This window comes from Manis javanica, chromosome 7, assembly GCF_040802235.1.
Source record: "Manis javanica isolate MJ-LG chromosome 7, MJ_LKY, whole genome shotgun sequence".
NCBI lineage: Eukaryota > Metazoa > Chordata > Mammalia > Pholidota > Manidae > Manis > Manis javanica.
Window position 1 is genome coordinate 84,112,826 of NC_133162.1, and position 21,408 is coordinate 84,134,233.

General features: G+C 35.2%; 1 protein-coding gene across 5 annotated transcripts in view; it reads right to left on the bottom strand.

Moving 5' to 3' along the window:
- The window catches only part of RYR2 (ryanodine receptor 2), an 894,209-nt gene that overhangs the window by 471,076 nt on the left and 401,725 nt on the right, over positions 1-21,408 (bottom strand). For all 5 annotated transcript variants that reach the window (XM_073241246.1, XM_073241245.1, XM_073241243.1 and 2 more), the window contains exons 11-12: positions 7,319-7,393; positions 2,218-2,374 (exon numbers count right to left, since the gene is read on the bottom strand). In XM_073241246.1, the coding sequence (XP_073097347.1) occupies positions 2,218-2,374; positions 7,319-7,393 (232 nt within the window). The remainder of the gene's footprint in view (positions 1-2,217; positions 2,375-7,318; positions 7,394-21,408) is intronic.

The following is a 21,408-nucleotide window of genomic DNA, read 5'->3' on the forward strand; positions in this document are numbered from 1 at the left end:
ATTTGGCACACAGACTTGGTAAACTGAGGTCTTCAGTGAACCGCATTCTTTAATACCACCCTTTTTTGTCTCATGAAATAATTTAATTCCTCCTCATGTGATACTGAAATCAGGCTCTTTTTCCTTTTGGTTTTTATTTCCTGGCCTTCCAGTCGCCCTCATTTCATTTACAACCTTTCCAAAAAAAATTATTTTAGGTGTGTCTCAATGTCAGCAAAATTTATATTTCATAATCTCATATGAAATTTTTACTTTCAATTGTGATTTGAGCCCATTTAAATGTATTGATAATGCAAATACATTGGGTCTCCACCCTGTCATCATTTAGGTTTCCTGTATATTTATCTTTTTTCCAGTCATTTGCTGCCCGGCATACTGTCCATGCCGACTATGGGTTTCCCTAACTGTGTGTGTGTCTCTTATTCCCTTTACCTTGTCCTCTTTTGACTAGACTGGATTATGTACAATGACAAAAGTAGTTTTTTCCTCTTTTTCTCACCAATTTCCCTCTCTTCCACCACCTTATTTTAGTAAATTTTAGTGTATTTTAGTGTTGCTTTTTTACTGTTAAATATCTTATGCTTCCATTGATATCACTGACTTGTAATAGTTTTGGGGGCAATCAGGGTACTTACTGAACCTTTCACTTGTCCTATTACTCTCCAGCTTTTATTAGGCATATTTTGCCTTTTTAAATGTGTATCTTGAAAAACTCTTCCAGTATCTTTCATTGTGGTATGCCTGTTCAGATTTTTTCTATTTTTGGGGATTTTATTTTGGTTAATTATATTTACTAGGACACCATGAATTTCTTTTACCATTTTTTTTTCAAATTTTCTGCCACTAAACTGTATGTCATACTAATAGGTACCACCCGTTTTACTTGAAAAGGGCTTGTACCATCACATAACTGATTCCCCTTCAGTAGGTGGAATTTTTTTTTGTGGGGGGGGGGCTGTTTTTGAACTGAGTTGCTATCAGTAGATAAACTGGCAAATACCTGCCCTGCTGCATAGGTGGGCTTAAGAAAGCAGCCCACTGGCACCAACAAGCTTATTCACAATGAGATAAGTTGTGCTTTCTGACAACAGAGACAAGCAGTGGCTGCCTACCTGAGGTCCCCCAAAGCACCCTGTTCAGAGCCCCTCTGTGGGTCCACACCACAAATAGAGAGATGCAGACAATAGAGAAGATTATCATTGCAGTTCACCAGATCTGTCTCTTTCTTCGCCATAGAGAATAGGAACCTACGATGGCTCATTCCTGGCGATCTCCAGGGAACTCACAGCACCAGAAGCATCCCCACAATTCTGTGTCCTCCAAAGCAGGAGCACTGAGAGAAGGGCATTAGGGACGTCCTCAGGTTGCTGTCTTTGCAGAGTTCCTCCTAGTCTAACCCAAACTTATCTTCTTCTATAACAGGGACAGGTTTTGCATCTCTGAGACAAAAGCTAACCAGTAATTCAATCCCATTTCTATCATTATGCTCAAGTTTCATGATCTTTATTAAACCAAGGACAGATATATACAATAATAAGAAGGAATTCAATGAATGCTTGTTATTTGTCAATCGAACTTGTGATTTTCAACTATTCCTGAGACACCTCCCTGTTCAGGACATCAGTCATCGTGCTAGGGCATGATTGGGCATCAGTTGCCCTAGGGGGCTGGCATGTGGGAACCATGAATCAGGCCCCCCATGGGCCTTGCCGTGCTGTACATCAGCATCCCAACTTGACTTGGATGACTTTTTTTTTTCTGTTCCACACATCATCCACTTCAGAGGGATTCTCATTTAAGAGCTTAAGGGTTCTCTTAGAGGTTCTGTTCTTATAAATGATTGAGTAGGTGTAAGAAGAAGCATCTGCATAGGAGTGGACGTATAAATGTGTATTTGAGAAAAAGGTTATTTTATATTTTACCATCATACTGTTACATAATGTGCCAACTGCATTGCCAAAGCCAAGAAAACAGGAAGGAGCTGGATGGATGTATCACATGTGAACAACCAAAGAACAATACACCAGGTGAAACACCTGGGCAGGTTTCAGTTTTTCAGGAAATGGGTTTTACCAGAGAGGAATGGATGGTAGAGAAACTGGGAATCTAGAAACACATGTAAAACATGTTCACATCATTTCTTTTTGCATTTCTAACATCAGAGGAAATGTGGTGGGGATACACTTACAGGAAATCCAAAATTATATTTTGTCTTACCTTGGAAGATCGGAAGGTAAATGCTGTTGATTTCACATCAGCTTTTTCTTTGTCCATGAGTAGAAGGTTTTTATCTTCCATGAGACTCAAGTATTTTCCTGTTGTGACATGGCGTAGTCGAAAAGGCTGGCCCCATCTTATGTGGCTTCCACTCCACCTAGCAAACACAGTTCAGACTTGATCCAAGAACGTCCATAATCACAGGAGAAACAGCACTGAAGTGTATGTGTCAGACAATGAACAAGGGTGCTTTGCATATAGTCCTACTTACTGTTGTCAAACACTTTACTGTGTGGGTAGTATTAACTTGCTTTCACAAATAACAGAATGGTGATTCAGAATGAGTAGGTAACATTCAATGTTATGTAGCCAAAAGTAAGAAGTAAAATTTTACTCAAGTTCTTCTGAGAATAAATGTAATACCATCCACATTATGCACTACTTCATGCAAAGATAACTAAGAACTTGTGCTCCAAGCTAACCTCTCATCACTAGTCACAAACATAGAAATGGTAAGTTTAAATAATACTTTAAAATTTACTAGTTACAAATTGCCCTTCAATGCACAGACTTGAACAATAGTGGCAATTTAGTCAATGCCTAATTATGATTAATTGGAACTCATATATATAAATGGAAGTACATATTTACCTGAAAAAAGAGATCTATCCCCATGCTTTAGATGTTAATAATGCAGAACAATAATATAATGAAGAAATGATGAATGAAAAAGACAAGCCAAGAAAATGAGAATTCTAGCAAGGTCAAAAAGAAAAAAAGGAAAGTAAAATGCAAAAAGTAGAGAATGTAAGCACACATTGCAGAAAAAAGATAAAAAGCAAAGTCATGATTATTAAAGTCTGCTTTTAAAAAGAATGAACTGCAGAAAAGCGCAGAAAAGTAAAATCAAGATGCAGACCAGGCTTGCTTTGCAGGGTAGTGTGTTTACTGAAAGTCACGCTTATCAGAACCTCAAACTCACCACAGTCAGAGTGAAAACAACGTTCTCATCTGCGTGAATATTAGTTAACATGGTAATACACAAAGCCAAGACAGTTTCTTATCACTGGTAAGAAATATGCTGAAAATCAAATGTATTTTTAGAAAGCTAAAAGTAAATGAATGGAAGGGGTTTGCCATGCATATGAAACCAAAAGAAAATAGTGATGGTAAAGTTGGTATTAGACAAACTGTAATTCAAGGCATAAAGTAAAATGGGGATACTGTAAGGTACTGTATAAAAAGAAAAGATATACTCTAAAAAAGAATGTATGTCATGAAGCTTCACGTCACAATGATAACAGAAAATGAAACCAAAGAAACTGGAGGATAATTTTTCAGAAAGACAATTATAGTGGAAGCTTTGATCAGCGTATAATCAATCGAATAGACAAACAGTAAAGATATGGAGGATTTCAATATGATTTTATTATTTAATAAACTTGTTTTAATATAGACTCATTAAAAACCTTTACTTTCTACAAATTGAGAATACTTTTTTCAAATTCACCAATCTTAGTAAACTATAAGTTAATGTGATGCTGTTTTTCTAACCTGTATTTTTAACTTGAGATTTAGCATGGAAAATTAACTGTAGAATGATACTGTCACAAGTTCATTTTTACATGGATTGCTTTATAAAGGCAATAAATCTGGACAACTCCCCAACAAAATTAATAAATATGTCCCAAGTAATAGTAATGTAGCTCTATAAAGCCATTTCATATAATAACACATCAGAAAACTGTTCCCTATGTATGATCTATATTTACCTGAAATTCTATCAAGGGAATGGGGAGAATTTGGCCACTCTTCATGATATGTCAATCTTTGATTTTGTTTATTTGTAACATATAAGGAAGAGAATTTAAATATATATAATACATGCTTTTAAATACAATGATCATTCATTCCTAGTACAGAAACCAACATATAATATATATACATACATATATATATCTTCTTAAAATGTTCTTACAACTTTGCATTGGGGCAAAAGGACAGGAATGTGTTTCCTAATACATTTAACTCACAAAATTTAAATTTTCTTTATCAAAATGTTCATGATACCAAAAAAGTTTGACAACATGACTTTTATTTGTATAAACATGCAATACAAAATATAATTACTGGGCCACATAAATTATAACAAAAACATGGTTTGGGACCTCATTGGAGGAAACTCGTTAGAGTATCCCAAATATTATGTCATAAACATTGACCTTTGAAAAAAAGTTCTGTTATGAACATTAAATAGGATCTTTGACTATCATTCCCTAAGCATTTAGAAAAATGTATTTATGTAGCCATTGCATATAATAAGACATGTAAGGTAAATGCAATCTAATTTGTACATTTAGAATGAAGCCAACATAGCTCAAAGATTCAACAGAATCTGAAAAAAAAATACTAAAATAATCACATTCATTATATATGAACATTTTGTTTTTCCACTGTAGACAGGAAGATGAAATGATATAAATCAAAGATCAGGATAAAAACATCTCCCTTTGACCTTTTAAATGGCTAAAAATAGTATCTGTTCCACCTTCTGCTGTCATTTGAAAGGCAATCAGCATAGCTACAAACAGGTAGCCATGGTAAGTACCCACTGTCACCTCTGGCTGACTACGGGACCAGGTCCTTTCTATAGATCACTATCCAAGTTCAACGTTAAAACAAATTCCATACTTGCTGTTTCAAACTTCAAACTTCAAACACCAGGCAGAAACAGAATCAAGATCACAGAAGGATGTACAATCCAGATTGATGTAATTACAGGTCATCAATAATATTGCTGACAATAAAAATGAGGCCTGTCAGGTTTCCAGGAGATTTTTTTTAAATCTATAAATAGAGACAAATCTGGGGCCTCCTTTGCTAAAAAAAGTTTTTGTTTAGCACGCAATCGTGAAGAGCAGTTACATCTAAAAATTTGAAAATACATCTGGAATCCGTTTTACAAAGGTAACAAAACTGCCTAAACTTCACTTTATTGGATATTCTTCTATTTCAACTGTCCATTTTATAATATGTATAAGGTGGAGTCAGTACATGTATATATTTAAAACTCTTTTCCCTAAACTCTCTGAATAATTTATGGAGAATATGAAAGCTACCAGTTTTCTTCCTTTTACTTCATGAGTCCGTCTCTTCTTTATCCATCTCATTAAGAGATGTATTTCCAACAAAATTTCACTTTTAAGATCAATGTTAATCAAAAGCCTTAATATTTAGGTGGATTTGATCAACTATGTCATTGTATAGGAAAAATTTAGTATTATTAATTAATTAATAGGGTTAATATAAAACAACTTTTAAAGTTACAGACATACTATAACAGGAAATATAAAAAATAAATTTAATTTAAATAGGAGTTTTTGTTACATAGGAGCATGATAGAGTGAGCAGGAAAACTTTCAATCATAAAAAATATGATTGGGATAAAATTTTGTCATGAGAAAATACTAGAAATATGACTTCAATGATAAAGGAATAATATGTAAATTTTACTGTTAAAGAAGACCATGTTTAAGTCTTTCTAAATAAACAAAGATGGGTATTAAATCACAGCAGTACTTAAGTGTCAAAGGGATACTTTTAAAAGAGTGGTATAGCGATTTTATTTTAAAATGCTGCTACTTAGAATACACCCTAAGTTATATACCATGCGTCTACTTAAACTGATAATCAAAAAATTTCTATGTTTAAGGATATAGTTGTTCCCCCTTATCCAGAGGGGATCCATTCCAAGACAGCCAATAAATGCCAAAAACCATGGATAGCACAAACCCTGTATACACATTTTTCCTATATATAATACCTATAATAAAGTTTACATATTAGACACAGTAAGAGGTTAACAATAATAACTAGTAATAATATAGAACCACTGCAACAATATACTATAACAAAAGTTTGTGATGGTGGTTTCTCTCTCTCATAGTATCTTCATGTACTAGACTCACTCTCCTTGTGATGATGAGAGATGAAGTGCCTACATGGTGAGATAGAGTGAGGTGGGTGAAGCAGGCATCATGATGCAGCGTTAGGTGACTACTGACCATCTGGCGACATGTCAGAAGGAAAACCATCTGCTTCCAGACCACAATTGACCATGGGTTACTGAAACTTCAAAAAGCAAAACTGTGGCTAGAGGAGAGACTACCATGCAAAGTTTCTCAATATTGTGTGTGGGATATATAAGCAAAAACAACTGAAGACTAAACTATTTTAATCATTATTACATAAGCATTGACCTCAAAATATTAAGTCTAAAATACAGCTATATTGTACGAAGGTAATTTCCCACATCCACGCATGGAGTCTATAACTCTAAACCAATAGTTTAACATGTAATGTAATAGGGAACAAATATATTAAAAACTTATGCTTTTTATGCAAAGAACTGAATCTTCCAATCACCAAAAGAAATCTGATATTTCAATTATATTAAAAGTAGTTCAAAACAACACATTCACTATCAATATTTCATTTATTTAAAAGATCAAAAAGTCAATCTCTGGACATCTTTTTGGAGTCACCACAAAATATATTTCCATAATAAAAACACAGACACTTTGTATTGCAATCCAGATTTCTCACTCAACTATCAAGCTATTTGCAAGTGAAGCTAGTGACTGCCAGTAATGACTCTTGTCTCTCATTCATGTTTAAGTTTCCTCTGTTCTACACGTGCCTTTAGAACATTAAATCCAGAGTCTGCCAGACCTGAAATGTGTGACAGGCTTACACACAATTCCGACTTGTTTGCAAACCTCGCTTCACTCTGTTCTACGAGCACTTTCTGCCAGGAGATGCACAGACTGTGATGAGATGATGTTACAAAAATAAAAGAGGCTAAAGGCAAAATCAGACTGTACGAAATTATTGCTTACACCTCGTGAATTTTGGCTAATGAAAAATAAAGCAAGCTGAAGGAGAAAGAGGAGAAAATCTCCACTACTTTGTCAGCGTTCCATTTACATTGTTTGTTTTAGTTGTTTACATGACCATTTTACAAAAAAAAGTACAAGTCAAGAGCACTACAAGTATTTTGCACATGTGGAGCAGCAGGCTATGTGTAGAGGAGTCTACTTACGCAACTCTTAGTGTCTCTAGTCTCCATAGGGAACGTGCATGAACAGATACAGCACCACCTTCATAATGAACAGTTCTGTTAAAAAAAAAAAAAGCCCTATTTTAACATGTTTAATTCTTGGACTCTATTTTCCAAGCCAACTAAAAGAGTAATACAAACAGAAAGCCTTTGGAAAAAAAACAGAAGTCATACTTTATGGTAGAAGGCAATACAACTGGAAATAAAGTAACATTAACTGTAATCAATGTAAGTCTGCCATGTATAAACACTTGATTTAAACATATTCTACCATAATTTTCTCCTCCTCATTGCATTCATTCCCTCTTCTTCTCCCCAACCCAGCTCTCTGTCTCTCCCAGTGAATACGTTCACCTTACTCATTTAACTTAGTGTTCAACTATGAGTTTGAGTGTAGTTTAATATATTATATTAATATATTAAATAATAAGTATATCATTATTTCAACACAAGTATTTATTTGCAATTCTAAATTGTTCTAGATATTTAAAGCATTTTAAAGAAATGTATGAACATGTTAATTTTAATGTTTTAATTAATAATCTGAAAAATGATCAAAAACAGAGGATAAATATCATCAAAAATACATCAACAAAAACTTATACACACAAGAAGATAAATTTCCTTGACTGTACATCACACATACCCAAATCCCAAAGCTCTTATGAAAATAATTTATTAATATGCCAGATATGATGCTCAGTAATTTATACACATCATCTAAACTGATCTCTGTGCCAATCTCTTGAGATTGTGTTTCTTTTCCAAGTATCTCCCTTTCTTTTGGATGACTTTCATCATTCAAACACATATAACCCTGTCCTGTCTAACCATAGTAACATGTCTGACCATATTTTCCTCTCCTGCTCTCCCTGTCTGCCTCATCAGCACCTCCTCTCACTTTTCGGTGTACTGCACTGTTTCTTCCAGACCCACTTCACTGCAACAGACTTTGCAAAGGCCCTCAAATGACCTTCATGTTCCCAATGCAAAGGATTTTTCTTTATTAACACTCTGGAAACCCTATATCTTGGCCCTTTTTCTAACACCACTCTCACCTGCTTTTCCTCTTCCCTACTTAAATATTCCTTCTCATTCTATTTTTATTGTGGAACTTTTCAAATACACACAAAAATAGAGATAATATTGTAATAAAGCCCCGAAAAGCACACAGCTTCAACAATGATCAACATAGGCCCAATCTGTTTTACCTATTGCATCTAGTTACTCCTCCACATTCAAATCAAATATATATATGTGTATATATATTTGTACATACACGTATTTATATATTTGATCCTTAAAACAACATGGGTTTGAACTACACAGGTCCACTTATACAGATTTTTTTCCAATAAATATGTTGCAAAACTTTTCAGTGATTTCTAACTATTTGAAAAAATTTGTAGATAGGCATGTAGCCTAGAGATGTCAAAAAATTTAAGAAAAAATTAGGAATGCCCAATACTGCATTATGACTATGACTGCAATACTGTATGTCATAAAAATTTTATAATCATTCATTAGTGTGTAGGCTAGCATGAAACAATATTATAGATCACACTAGACTACTATAACACAGTCATATTGCTGTTTCTTCATTATTAAGGAATGAATTGTTATATACCTGTAAATAAATACTGATTTCCTTTCCACATTATCTTTTCACTGTTGATAATATGTAGAATATCTACAGTGTATAATAGGAGACAATATTGATGTAGGTACTGGCAAATGATTCATCTTGTAAACAGGGGACATAAACTCACAGTATTGATAAATACCCATTTTCTCTTCCTTATGAGTTTCTTAGTAATATTCTTTTTTCTAGCTTACTTCAGTATAAGAATACAATATATAATACATCTAACACATGAAATATGTGTTAATGTTTACATCATTAAGGTTACTGGTCAACAGTAGGCTGTTAGCAGTTAAGTCTTTGGAGAGTCAAAGTTATACTCAGATTTTCGACTGTGTGTGGGGTGTCTTGTCTGAAGGTTTCAGACCCAGACATGTTCACTACAGATTCAGTAAGACCAAAAAATGACAATGGATTCTTGGGGCAAAAGGGTTTATACCCAGCTTTATTCTCCCGGTGGTAGGTTGAGTACTAGAATCACATATGCATCTAGCAATCTGCATGTCCATAGTTCTCCTCCATCTCTGCCTCCTCCCAAAGCACTGGATGGAGCTTTTTATACAGTGACTCAGTCAATAATAGCTTATTGCCTGTGGGTGTGGAAGCAGTAGCCTAGCAGTGGGCCAGTTACATCAAGTACTTTAGGGTCAGGTGAGGATCCTGGCCATAGGAGCTTCCACTACCCCACAGGGGTCAGCACCCCTAACCCCTGCATTTTTCAAGGACCAACTATATATAATTTTTTATGAAATAGCTAGTCAGTGCCCAAATTTTCCCAATTTCCTCAAAAATGTCTTTTAATTTCCTGTTGCTTTTTCAAAATAAAAATCCAAACAAGATGCATAAATTGGCTAGGTATCTTAAATTTCTTTTACTATAGAACAGTTTCCCCTTCCTCTCTTTTTTTCTTATTTGCTGAAAAAAATCTGTATCATTTGTCCTGCAGTACTTTCTACATTCCGGATTTTGCTACTATATATTCACAGTGTTCTTTTAAACATGTACCTCTAAATTGGTAGTTAGATCAAGTTCAAATCTGATATTTTTGGCAAGAACATCTCAGCAATTGGTGTTCTGTACTTCCTATTATACCACATCAGGAAGTAATCATGATGACTTATCTATCATTTTTATGTTAAAATTGGTCAGTAGTTTAAGGATCAGTTTTTAAAACCTAAAAGTTTTAGGAACATCAATGACCAGTGTCCCTGCAGCGATTTCCAATTGTGCCTATGGATATAACATTTTAAAATCCTGATGCTATGTCCTCACCAATTACCAATTAAACTAAATCTGGAGTCAGAATTTTTTAAAGCTTTCCAACTGGTTGTAATGAGGAAATCATGGTTGGAAAATCATGATCTCGATCAGTTTCTAAACAGCAGCACTACTGACATTCTGGGCTGGATAAATCTGTGGTGGCTGTCGTGTGCACTGTAGAACACTTAACCACATCCTTGGCCTCCACCTCAGCAGTAGCCTTCCCCTCCCCACTGCCTCAGTTGTTTCCAGACATAACCAAATACCTTCTGGGGGACAAAATCACCCCAATGTCAAGTCACCAATTTAGATCAGTGGTTCTCAATCTTTAAAGAGTATTACAGTTACCTTATGTACTTGTTAAAATACAGATTGCTGGGCCCCACCCCCAGAGTTTCCAATCTAGGAAATCTGGGATGAGGCCCAAGAATCTATATTTCTAACAAGTTCCCAGGTGAGATTGATTCTGAAAACCAATGAGCTAGAACCTTTATTTCCTTAGAGCAGTAATTCTTAGCCTTAACTGTATATTAGAATAACTTGGAAAGCTTTAAAAACCACAAAGCACAAATAATTCTTAAACCCATTAAATCAAATTTTCTAGGTATGTACTTGAAAATGATGAATGACAAAATATAGATGCATGTGCATGCATGTATATCACTATCCACACATGCATACAACCACATATACACATATAAAATGATATGTATAGATGCACACATATATATGTAGATACATACAAATAAAGATTTTTATAGCTGTATCAAAATCAGACCTTTAATAAAGACCTTATCATTGGCCACAAAGAAAATTTTATCAGATTTTTTTAAAAGCAAAGCTATTCACTCATCACATTTTCTGATCATAATGAATAAATTTTAGACATAAATACTAAAAGATGAAAAAAATTAACAACTTGTAAAATTAAGCTGTCCTAAATAATTCATGGGTCAAAGAGGAAATAACAATTATACACTATCTAGACTATAATGAAGAAAATAACACTTAATGACAAATCTATGATTCACAGGTAATCAAAAAATTTTAGCCTGCAATCCCTTAATTATCAAAGAAGAAATAATGAAAACAAAGGAACTAAATAGTTGACCAAAACAGATTGTATAGAGAACAAAATAACCCAACAGAAAATAAAAAGAGGAAAGGATTCTATGATGTATGTTAAGCAACATAAATCAACTCTACTTCAATTAAAAAGTACACTTAAAAAAAGATAAATAAGATTCAGGAGTGTAAATGAACATTTTCTGTACCACAATGATACGGATATATTTATTATATGTATGAGCATTGAGAAAGCTGTTGTATAATGAACACCAAGCTATTAAATACATAAGGAAATGTATGTATAAAGGTATGTATAAATTAAGCTTGAAAATAGAGTAAAATGGCTGTAAAACACAAAGAGCATAAAGAAGATATTTATGTAAAATTGTATATATTATACATAATAAAGTATGTAATTATCATTCAAATGTTTTATTGTCATCCATAGCTTTTCTTTTATTGATTGATAATTTTTTTCTTTTATCGATTGAACAACGACCTTTTATTCTTTATATAAGTAGAAATCTAATGATAATTTTAATTTGGGGAAAATTAATATTTAAAAACACAAATATAAAGTCAAAAGGAAGGTTGGATCCTCCTTCCTACCTGAGATATTTTTAGCTTTATCTGGTTAATTTCTCTTGAATATTTGTTTATTGAGGGGACTTCTGCCTTTGAGTATTTGTATTTATTTTTTGAAACGTCTCATGAGCAGGGGCAGACTGCTTCCCATTTCTTGTTGCTGACTGGGGAATCTTTGCTATCTCACAGGTTCCCCAAATAGGTACAAGGTATGTGCAGCATTCCAATGGTTTTCTAATCATCTTCAAGGGCTATTTTAGACTAAAAACTCATAGACAGTATCAAGATTTCTAAATATAAAAAGAACCTCAGTCTATCATAAGTGACACTGGGCATTCAAACTACTCTAGAAATCAGTTCACCTGGACAAATACGCCTATTCTAGGCAGGGATCATCCTTTTCCCCTGAAATGTGTCCCAAGTAACAAATCAGAGTGAGGGAAAACAACTGTTTTAAAGAATGACAAGTTTACCAAATGTTATCAGAAACCCTATTTAAACTCATACAACTAAATGATCATCTTCATACCAAGTGACCTTTCCAACATAAAGACTCGGAAGAAAGTTTCTCCAAGAAATGAACAGACGCATAGCAAGTGCACCTTTTGAGCTCAGCATCACAGGAGATTTCAATGCAAATGGCAGCATTGATGTCAAAATTCAAGGAAAAGTCCGTGGATAGAAAACACAAAACCATCTGTGCAGCTCTCTGCTCATGAAGAAACCATTTTTGCCATGAACTAGAACCATGTTACAGCTAATGAGAGAAAGGAAAATGTGTTAAAATACTGTGATAGAATTTTTTTAAAAGTCTTCCACTGTCTACATCAGAAAAAGTCAGAGTCTCTGTAATTTCACTTAATTGGAATTATTTAAATATGCACACCTAATAACTAACAGTATGTGCCTTGTTGAAGAGTACTTTGAAAAATCCCAGGCTTCAGACTGTAAGTAATGTCTACATAATTCATTATCCCCCAGTATAATATGCTTCATTAAGGAACTCATATTTCAGGCTGATCACATAAAACTGCCTAAAGAGGCCCTTTAAGGTTATTTTTTTAATAAGTAAATTTGTCCTATTATGTCATCAATTCCACTTCTCGTATTATAATATTGTCCACTGAAATAAAAGTAGCAACCTATTTTTGTATTTTTGGCTATAAAATACAATATATCTTCTCTCAATTGTCAAAGCACTTATTTCTCAGTAAAAAGCAAGCACTTTGACAGCCAGGATGTAGTAAAATCCATAATCTGAGACTCAAAACAAATTAGCATTAGCCTACAAATTGGACCTTTAGTCCTTATAAACTCTTCACACCTGACAGGCATATATTAGCAAGTATTTACAAGAATCTTTTACAGGATACACAATTTCAATTAGTGGGCCTTAGCACAGAATTATAAAATACAGTATTAAGAAAAGATTCAACACTGTAAAGAGACCCCTCCATCCTACAAGGAATCTACTCTCTCATCACAGGTGCCACCACAGATGCTATCAGTGGGTGGCATCCCAGTTATAAGCTCACATTTTTTATAAGGCACTGAGAAGTTGATACATCACTCTCACAATCTGATTGTTACTAACTTTTTGAAGATGCACTTCCGTGTTAAGAACTTGTGCAGAGTTACTTCTCTGTGCTCCACTTTTGCATATGTGAAATGAAACTATTTTTCATTGAGTCACTGTGAGGAAGGAATGGATGATATAACCCACTACACCACTTGGAGGCCTTGCACAGCAAACATTAGCTCTGAGGGTGTGGATAATGATGATGATGATGATAATGACTGTATTATTCAGACATCCCGTATAGGGAACTAAGAACTCAATATTGCTCACTGAATTGATCTGACAATAGTATCATATACTTGTTTATATTCAAAGGTAGAAGAAGTCCTGAATTACAAACTTGCTCAGGACAATGTAAGTAGGAAACAAAGTCATAACTCAGACCACCTCCTTGCTCACCTCTCCCTGTGGTACAATGGCCTTGTTCTCATGTTCCTTCCCAGCCATGATCTACACACTCCCTTTGCTTCTTGTCATTATATATATCAAATAAGGTGATGTTTTATTTTGTGTATCTTTGCAGTCTTAAAATTCACATACCAATCAATATGAATTGTTTTGGCATCTGCTGCAACATACTTTGAGAGTAAAAGGCCAATATAGAAAATCCAAGGCCTATAGAGAATGCATACATTACAAAGATGAAAGGGATAGTTCTTTCCTAGCCACTTTCTCCCTCTTTTAAAAAATGTACTTCTGAAGTCACCTGATTTGTCACCCTACCTTTGTCTCACAGCACAGGATAGCCACAGGTGTCCAGGACTATTGGGGCAGCCAGCCCATCCAGCACTTTCACTGCCACCATGGAAAGGTGGCCCAGAACCTGGCAAACTTTTCTGTAAAAGGCGGGACAGTAAATAGGTTCTGTGAGTCCTGTGGTTTCTGTCATACTACTCAACTCTGAAAGCAGCCATAGATGATTTGTTCAAAAAAAAAAGTACATGTCTGTGCTTCTATAAAACTTTATTTAAAATAATAGGCAGTGGCTGGATTTGACTCACAGGCCATAGTTTGCCAACCCCAGTATGGAAGACCTGGCCCACATTATCAGTAATTTTAATCTCAGAGAGAGCCAGCTAGATGAAATCCCAGGTCTGCATCTTGCACAGCTGTATTAGTCAGGGCTCTTCAAAGAGACAGAACCAATAGGATATATATAAACCCTAATAAAATACAGGATGTATTTTATATATCCTCTGTTTGAAATAGGATGTATATACATATAAGATCTTTCTATTCTGTGTATAGAAACAATTTACTATAAGAAGTTGGCTCATGCAATGATGGAGGCTTACAAGTCCCAAGATCTATCGTCAGCAAGCTGGAGATCCAGAAGAACTGATGTTGTAAGTTCCAGTCCAAGCCCAGAGGCTGAGAAGCAGGAGCACCAGTGTTGTAGATCCAGCCCAGATAGCGGCAAGCGCGAGGCCCAAGAAGAGCTGATGCTTCAGTTTCAGTCCACAGGCAGGAAATAACTGGTGTCTCAGCTCCACAGCAGTCAGTCACAGGAGGAATTCTCTCTGATTCCTAAGAGTCAGCCTTTTTGTCCTGTTCAGCCCTTAACTTACTAGCCAAGGCCCGCACACTTTAGGGAGGGTGATCCACTTTACTCAGTCCATCAACTTAAATGTCAAACTCACCTAAAAACACCCTCACAGAAACATCCAGGATAACATTTAAATAAATATCTGGTCACTCTGTGGCCCGGTCAAGTTGACAATAAAATTAAACATCACAATAATTAGCAGAAAGAAAATCCAGCTTATCTGTCTTGAATCATATTTCTAAATATGGAATTAATATCTACAGTATGAGCTACTCCTTATTTTGTCTTCCCAAGGTAAATACAGATAAACTCAGAGTGTTTCAGAGCAGGTGGCTCATCCCAAAAAAACTTCAGTGTGACCAGTGAAGTATGAGCCACAGAATTGCCTAAGAGGCATTCCTCCTTTTATTGCACTCTGCTCTATTATGCTTCACAGACACTATATTTTACAAATTGAAGGTTTGTGGCAATCCTGCCCAGAGTAAGTTTCCCATCTTTCCAACAGCATTTACTCACTTCAGGTCTCTGTGTTACATCTGGGTAATTATCTCTGTATTTCAAACTTTTCCACTGTTCTGTTATGGTGATCTGTGATCAGTGATCTTTGATGTTACTATTATAATGTTATATTTATGTCTGCTAACACAACATCCATTCTGCAGCCCATGGATCAAGGAGCAATTCTGATTTTCAATTCATATTACATAAGAAATATATTTCATAATGCTATAGGTATCATAAATAGTGATTCCTGTGACAAATTTGGGCACAATAAATTTAAAAACCTTCTGGAAAGGATTTAGCATTCTAGATGTCATTAAGAACATTTGTGATTCACAGGAAGAGATAAAAAATATCAACATTTCAGGAGTTTGAAAGTTGATTCCAATCTTCATGGATGACTTCGAGGGGTCAAGAATTCAGTGGAGGAATTAACTGCAGATGTGGTAGAAATAGCAAAAGAACTAGAATTAGAAGCAGAGCTTGAAGATGTGACTGAATTACTGCAATCTCATGATAACACTTTAACAGATAAGGAGTTGCTTTTACAGATGAGAAACAAGTGGTTTCTTGATATAGAAAACTCCTGGTGAAGATGCCACAAAGACTGTTGAAATGACAACAAAGGATTTAGATTATTATATTATATAAACTTAGTTGAAAAGCAAAGGCAGTGTTTGAGAGGACCGACTGCAATTTTGAGAGGTCTACCGTGGATAAAATACTATCAAACAGTGTCATAGGCTACACAGAAATTATTTTTGAAGGGAAGAGTCAATCAATGTGGCAAACTTCATTGCTGACTTAGGTTAAGAAATTGCCACAATCACCCCAATCTTCAGCAACCATCACCCTAATGAGTCATCAGCCATCAGCACCGTCTATGAACAAAATCATAGATTCCAGATCTGGAAGATGATGGTTAGCATTGGTTAGCAAAAAAGTATTTTTTAATTAAGGAATGCACATTTTTTTCAAGACATAATGCTATTGCACACTTAACAGACTAGACTACAGCATAGTGTAAATGTAACTTATATGCACTGGAAAACCAGAAAACTCATCTGACTCGCATTACTGTGTTATTCGCTATACTGTGGTAGCCCATATCTGAACCCACACCTCTGATGTCTGCTTGTACCTGAATTACAAAAAGAACAATTAGGGCTATTCAATATACTTTTGTTTCTTTTCTTTAGATATCCTCATCCCTAAGGTGGTATCATCTAGGATTTGTTAGTTTTCTGGATGAAAACAAAACCCATTTATTATTCCAGTCAGTAGGTTAGAAATCTAGTCACAGTGTAGCTGGGTTCTCTGCTCAGGGTTTCACAAGCTGAAATCAGAAGGTTGGTTAGGGCTGTATTCTTGCCTGGAGTTCAGGGTGTTCTCCCAAGCTGACTGGTGGTTGGTAGAATTCATTTCTTGTGGCTGTTGTGACCAAGGTCTCTGTTTCCTTGTCAGTTGTCAAGTGGGAACCACTTTGAACAATTAGAGACTGCTCTTGCATCCTTGTCCCACGGCCCCCTCCCCTGACCCTCTCACAACATAGTAGCTTACTTCTTCAAGGCTACCAGAAAAAATCTCTCAATCTCTTTTACTAAGGGATCATCTGATTAGGTCAGGCCCACCTAGGAACCTCTTCCTTTCGATTAACTCAAAGTCAACTGATTGGGAACCTTAATTACCTCACAACATTTTTCAGCTTTGTCATATAATGTAACCTAATTATGGGAGTAAAGTCTAACATATTCATACTTCCACCACAAAAAAATGGGGAGATTATGTAGAATGTGTACAACAGGGGAAGAATTTCAGAATGCATTCTTCTATTACTTGTCCTACTCCTAAACTTTCCTGCTTTCTTTTGGATTAAGTACATTTTTGTTATTATTATTCTAGTTTCTACTTTAGTTTCACATTATCTTACACTATGTTTTCAGTGATTGCTCTAAAGGTTTCAATATGTATTCTTAGTTTATTAAAATATCTAATTAGTAATTTTATCACTCCCCAGACAGATGCAAGAACCACCATTTAATTTTGTTTATCTCCTCTTAACTCATGTGCTACTATTATAATGAATTTTTTTCTCTATAGTTTCTTTAAATCCAAGATTTACTGATGTCATTATCATCATCATTTTATTTGGTCAACATTTTTTAAAATTTATCCTCATATTTACCTTTTGCTCTTTTTTCCCCTTTCTATATATCTCCAAAGTTTTATCTAAGAAAATATATCTATCTTGAATAATACCCTTTAATATTTCCTTTACTGTGAATCTGCTGGAATAAGGTCCCTCAGCTTTGTCTTAAAAATATCACCATTTTACTAAATATAAAATTTTAGGTTGGCAGTTGTCTGGTTTAAATGCTTTCAAGCTTATATCCAATAGTTCCTCAGTTGAAGGGAGCTGTAAATATTACTGCTACCTCTTTAAAGGTCTATACCTTTTTTCTATCTGCTTTTGTTTCATTTTGTGCTTACTTTTCAGTACTTTTAGGCTGATATTCCTAAGTGTGGCGTTCTTTTCATTTGTCTTATTTGGGGTTTATCATCCTTCTGAAATCTGTGGCTTTATATACTTAATTGTGGTGATATTTTAAGCAATTGTATTAAATCCCATCTGTGTCCTGTGTACTTGCAAACTCTCGTTCTTGTTCTGTCTGTCTCCCTCCTTCTCTCGCTCCTCTGCTGCCTCTCTCCCTTTTTTGTCATTTTATTTTGGGACTCCAGTTACATTTGTAAGAGACCGTATATTTCTTGTGCTATTATCTATATTTCCCAGTCTTTTGCTCATCAGTGTTTTAATCTGAATATTTCTTCTACCTAATTTCCAGTTCACTAATTCTCTTTTCAGCTATTTGTAAGCTAATATTACATCTATTTGTTGAGTTTCCAACATCAGTTATTTCAATTTTCAGCTTAGAATGTCTACAATGATAACTTTTTATAGCTTCTGGTTCTCTCCAAATTTCCTTTTGTCTTTTAATTATTAGATAGCAATCATAAATATTTTAAATTCTACTTATGGTAATTCTATTATCTGTGTGTTCATGACCTGTGTGCCTTATTCCATAGTATGTGTTTGTTCTTGCTCTTCAGTCAATCCCTATCATATCAGCATGTGCTTTATAACAAAGAATTTGGCTGACCTGCATCCCTGGCTCCTGGGAGGAAAACTCTAAATCTTTGGAATTTCCCAAATGACATAAGTGGCTTTGTTATTCATGAGCCCTTTGGATCACAACTGAGTTTATTCTAATGAGGTCACTCATGGAGGTCCTTAGATAGTTTTAGCATGAGAGCTGGCTATGCTGGAAAGACCAATTTGTTGACTAGAGAGTAAAATGTGATCCAGACTGACCTCTGGAGAAGGAAAGCACTGAAGATTGAATTTAATTACATAGTCAATTATTTAATCAATCATTTCTACATGATAAAGCCAAATGGAAACACTCTGGGACCAAAGTTCAACCAAGCTTTCTGGATGGTGGACATATCACTATATCAAGAGAGTAAAACATTCTGGTCCACAGGTAAAAGGCACAAAAGCTCTGTATTCAGACTCTCCCAGAACTCCCACTATGAGATCTGGCTGGTCTGATTTATCCTTTATAATAAAACTAGAATCATAATTATAGCACTTTCCTGAGTTCTTGAATCTAAAGGGGCTGTGAGAACCCCCAAATGTAGCCAGTTGGTTAGAAGTGCAGGTGGTCTGAGGGCCCCACTCCCTTATGGCTAGTGTCTGAGATAAGGGCACCTGAGTAGAGAACAAAACTCTTAACTTATACAGTCTGTTAACTCTAGATGATTAGTGCCAGAATTGCACTGCAGTACATCAAGTGGGGTTGAAATAGAATAAACAGCCTGTTTAACTTTGATTATCAGATAATATATATGTAAAATTATAGAGATCATTTGAGTTCTACATGTTATTTTCTTCCAAAAGATGTACATTTGCTTCTGGTATGTAAAGAGGTCTAGGTGCACCATCAATCGCACATAATCTTAATCCAAATAGCAATTAATATTGTTTGAGGCTGTTTCAATGCTTGTGAGGTTTCATCTATTTCTGGTTCACCTTTGCTTCAAGGGTACAGTTCTTTGAGCTCCCTCCAAAAGTGCCCCTTCTTTGGTGGGTCCTATATTACCATTTTTTATTCACTTCCTCTCTAAATCTTCCAGTAGCTCAGTCCCACTTCTCAGCCCCTCGGCCTTCAGACTTCCCTAGGGAGAAAATGCTATTCCAAATGCTAAAGTCACTTCTCTGGTATCTGTCTATTTTGAGATCCTAGAGACACTTACATCACTTTTTACAGCAGTTCATTATCTTCAAATAGATTTGTGGGGGGTCTGCCTCTTTTAGTTTATTTCAGGGATGGCAGTGATTTGAAACAACCTCATCTAACTATTGTTATCAATTCATTCTCTAAATTATCTTCAAAATAGTATTTTCAACTTTGAGTCTAACAGGCTAGTAGGGAATTCAAGTTTTACTTAATTATTCTCGCTAGGGTAGTTCAGTAATTATAGACACTGGACAAGACCAGTTCACTTGCAATCTCCTATACACAGGGTCTCTATCTATACAGCGCTCCCTTCTCGTCTAAGAGCTACTGTTTTTCATCACTTGAGAGTCATGGGGCATTTAGTTGAAGTAAAAACTCCACAGTCACTCCTCTCTGAGTTCTTGTCACCTCCCTATAAGCCAGGATGTAATGGGGAGTAGAAAGCTGTCAGTGAACAGTTTTCTGGTCATTCTGAGAGTGAAACCCAGAAAACTCTGCTCCCTCCCTACTCTCTGTAGATGTTTTAAAAACATTTTTGAAATAACTATAGATTCATGTGCAGTTTTAAGAAATAATACAGAAACATCCCTTGAACATTTTGTCTAGTTTCCCCTAATAGTAATATTTAAAACTATACTATAACAGTTTTTCAATGAAGATATTGACTTTGAGACAATCCTTGGACCTCATTATATTTCTCCAGTTCTGCTTCTATTCATGTGTGTGTGTGTGTATGTGTGTGTGTGTGTGTGTGTGTGTGTATACTAAGTGCCCTATCATGTTATTATCTGTGTGGGTTCCTGGATCCCCGTCTTCACCTTATGCCACAAAGTCCCTCATGTTGCTCTTTGACAACTACACCCACCTCTCTCTTCCTCCCTCTCCTGCTTCCCTAATCCCCAGAAACCACTAATCTGTCCCCTATTTCTAAAGTTTTATCACTTTAATAATGTTATAAACATGGAATCATACAGTATGTAAGCTTCTGGGATTGACATTTTTTTCGCTCAGCATAACTGCCTGGAGATTCTCCCAAGTTACTGTGTTGCTTCTTCCTGTTGACTTGTCTTCCATGCTATGTTTGTAGCACAGAATTTTTAACCATTGACTTGCTGAAGGACATCTAGGCTGATTCCAGTTTTGGCTATTACAAATAAAGCTACTTTGAACTAAATGTTTGTGTACATGTGTTTGTATGAACAAAGTTTTCATTTCTTTGGTATAAACACCCAGGAATGCAACTACTAGGTCGTATGGTAATTAATGCATGTTTAGTTTTTTAAGCAAGTGGTAAAATGTTTTCCACAGTGGCTGTACCACTTTACAATTTATGAGTGATCTAGCTTCCCTGCATCCTCACAAGCACTTGGTTATGAATATTTTTGTTTGTTCATTTTAGCCATTCTGGTTAAGTATATAGTAATAGCTTTTTGTGGTCTTTATTTACCATAATGAACATTGCTTCATGTGCTGACTTGCAATCTATATGGTGTCTCAATGAAATAACCGTTCATGTCTTTGGCCCATTTGCTAATTAGATGGTTTCTTTTCTACTGTTGATCTTTGAGAGTTCTTTATGTACTTTTATATTCT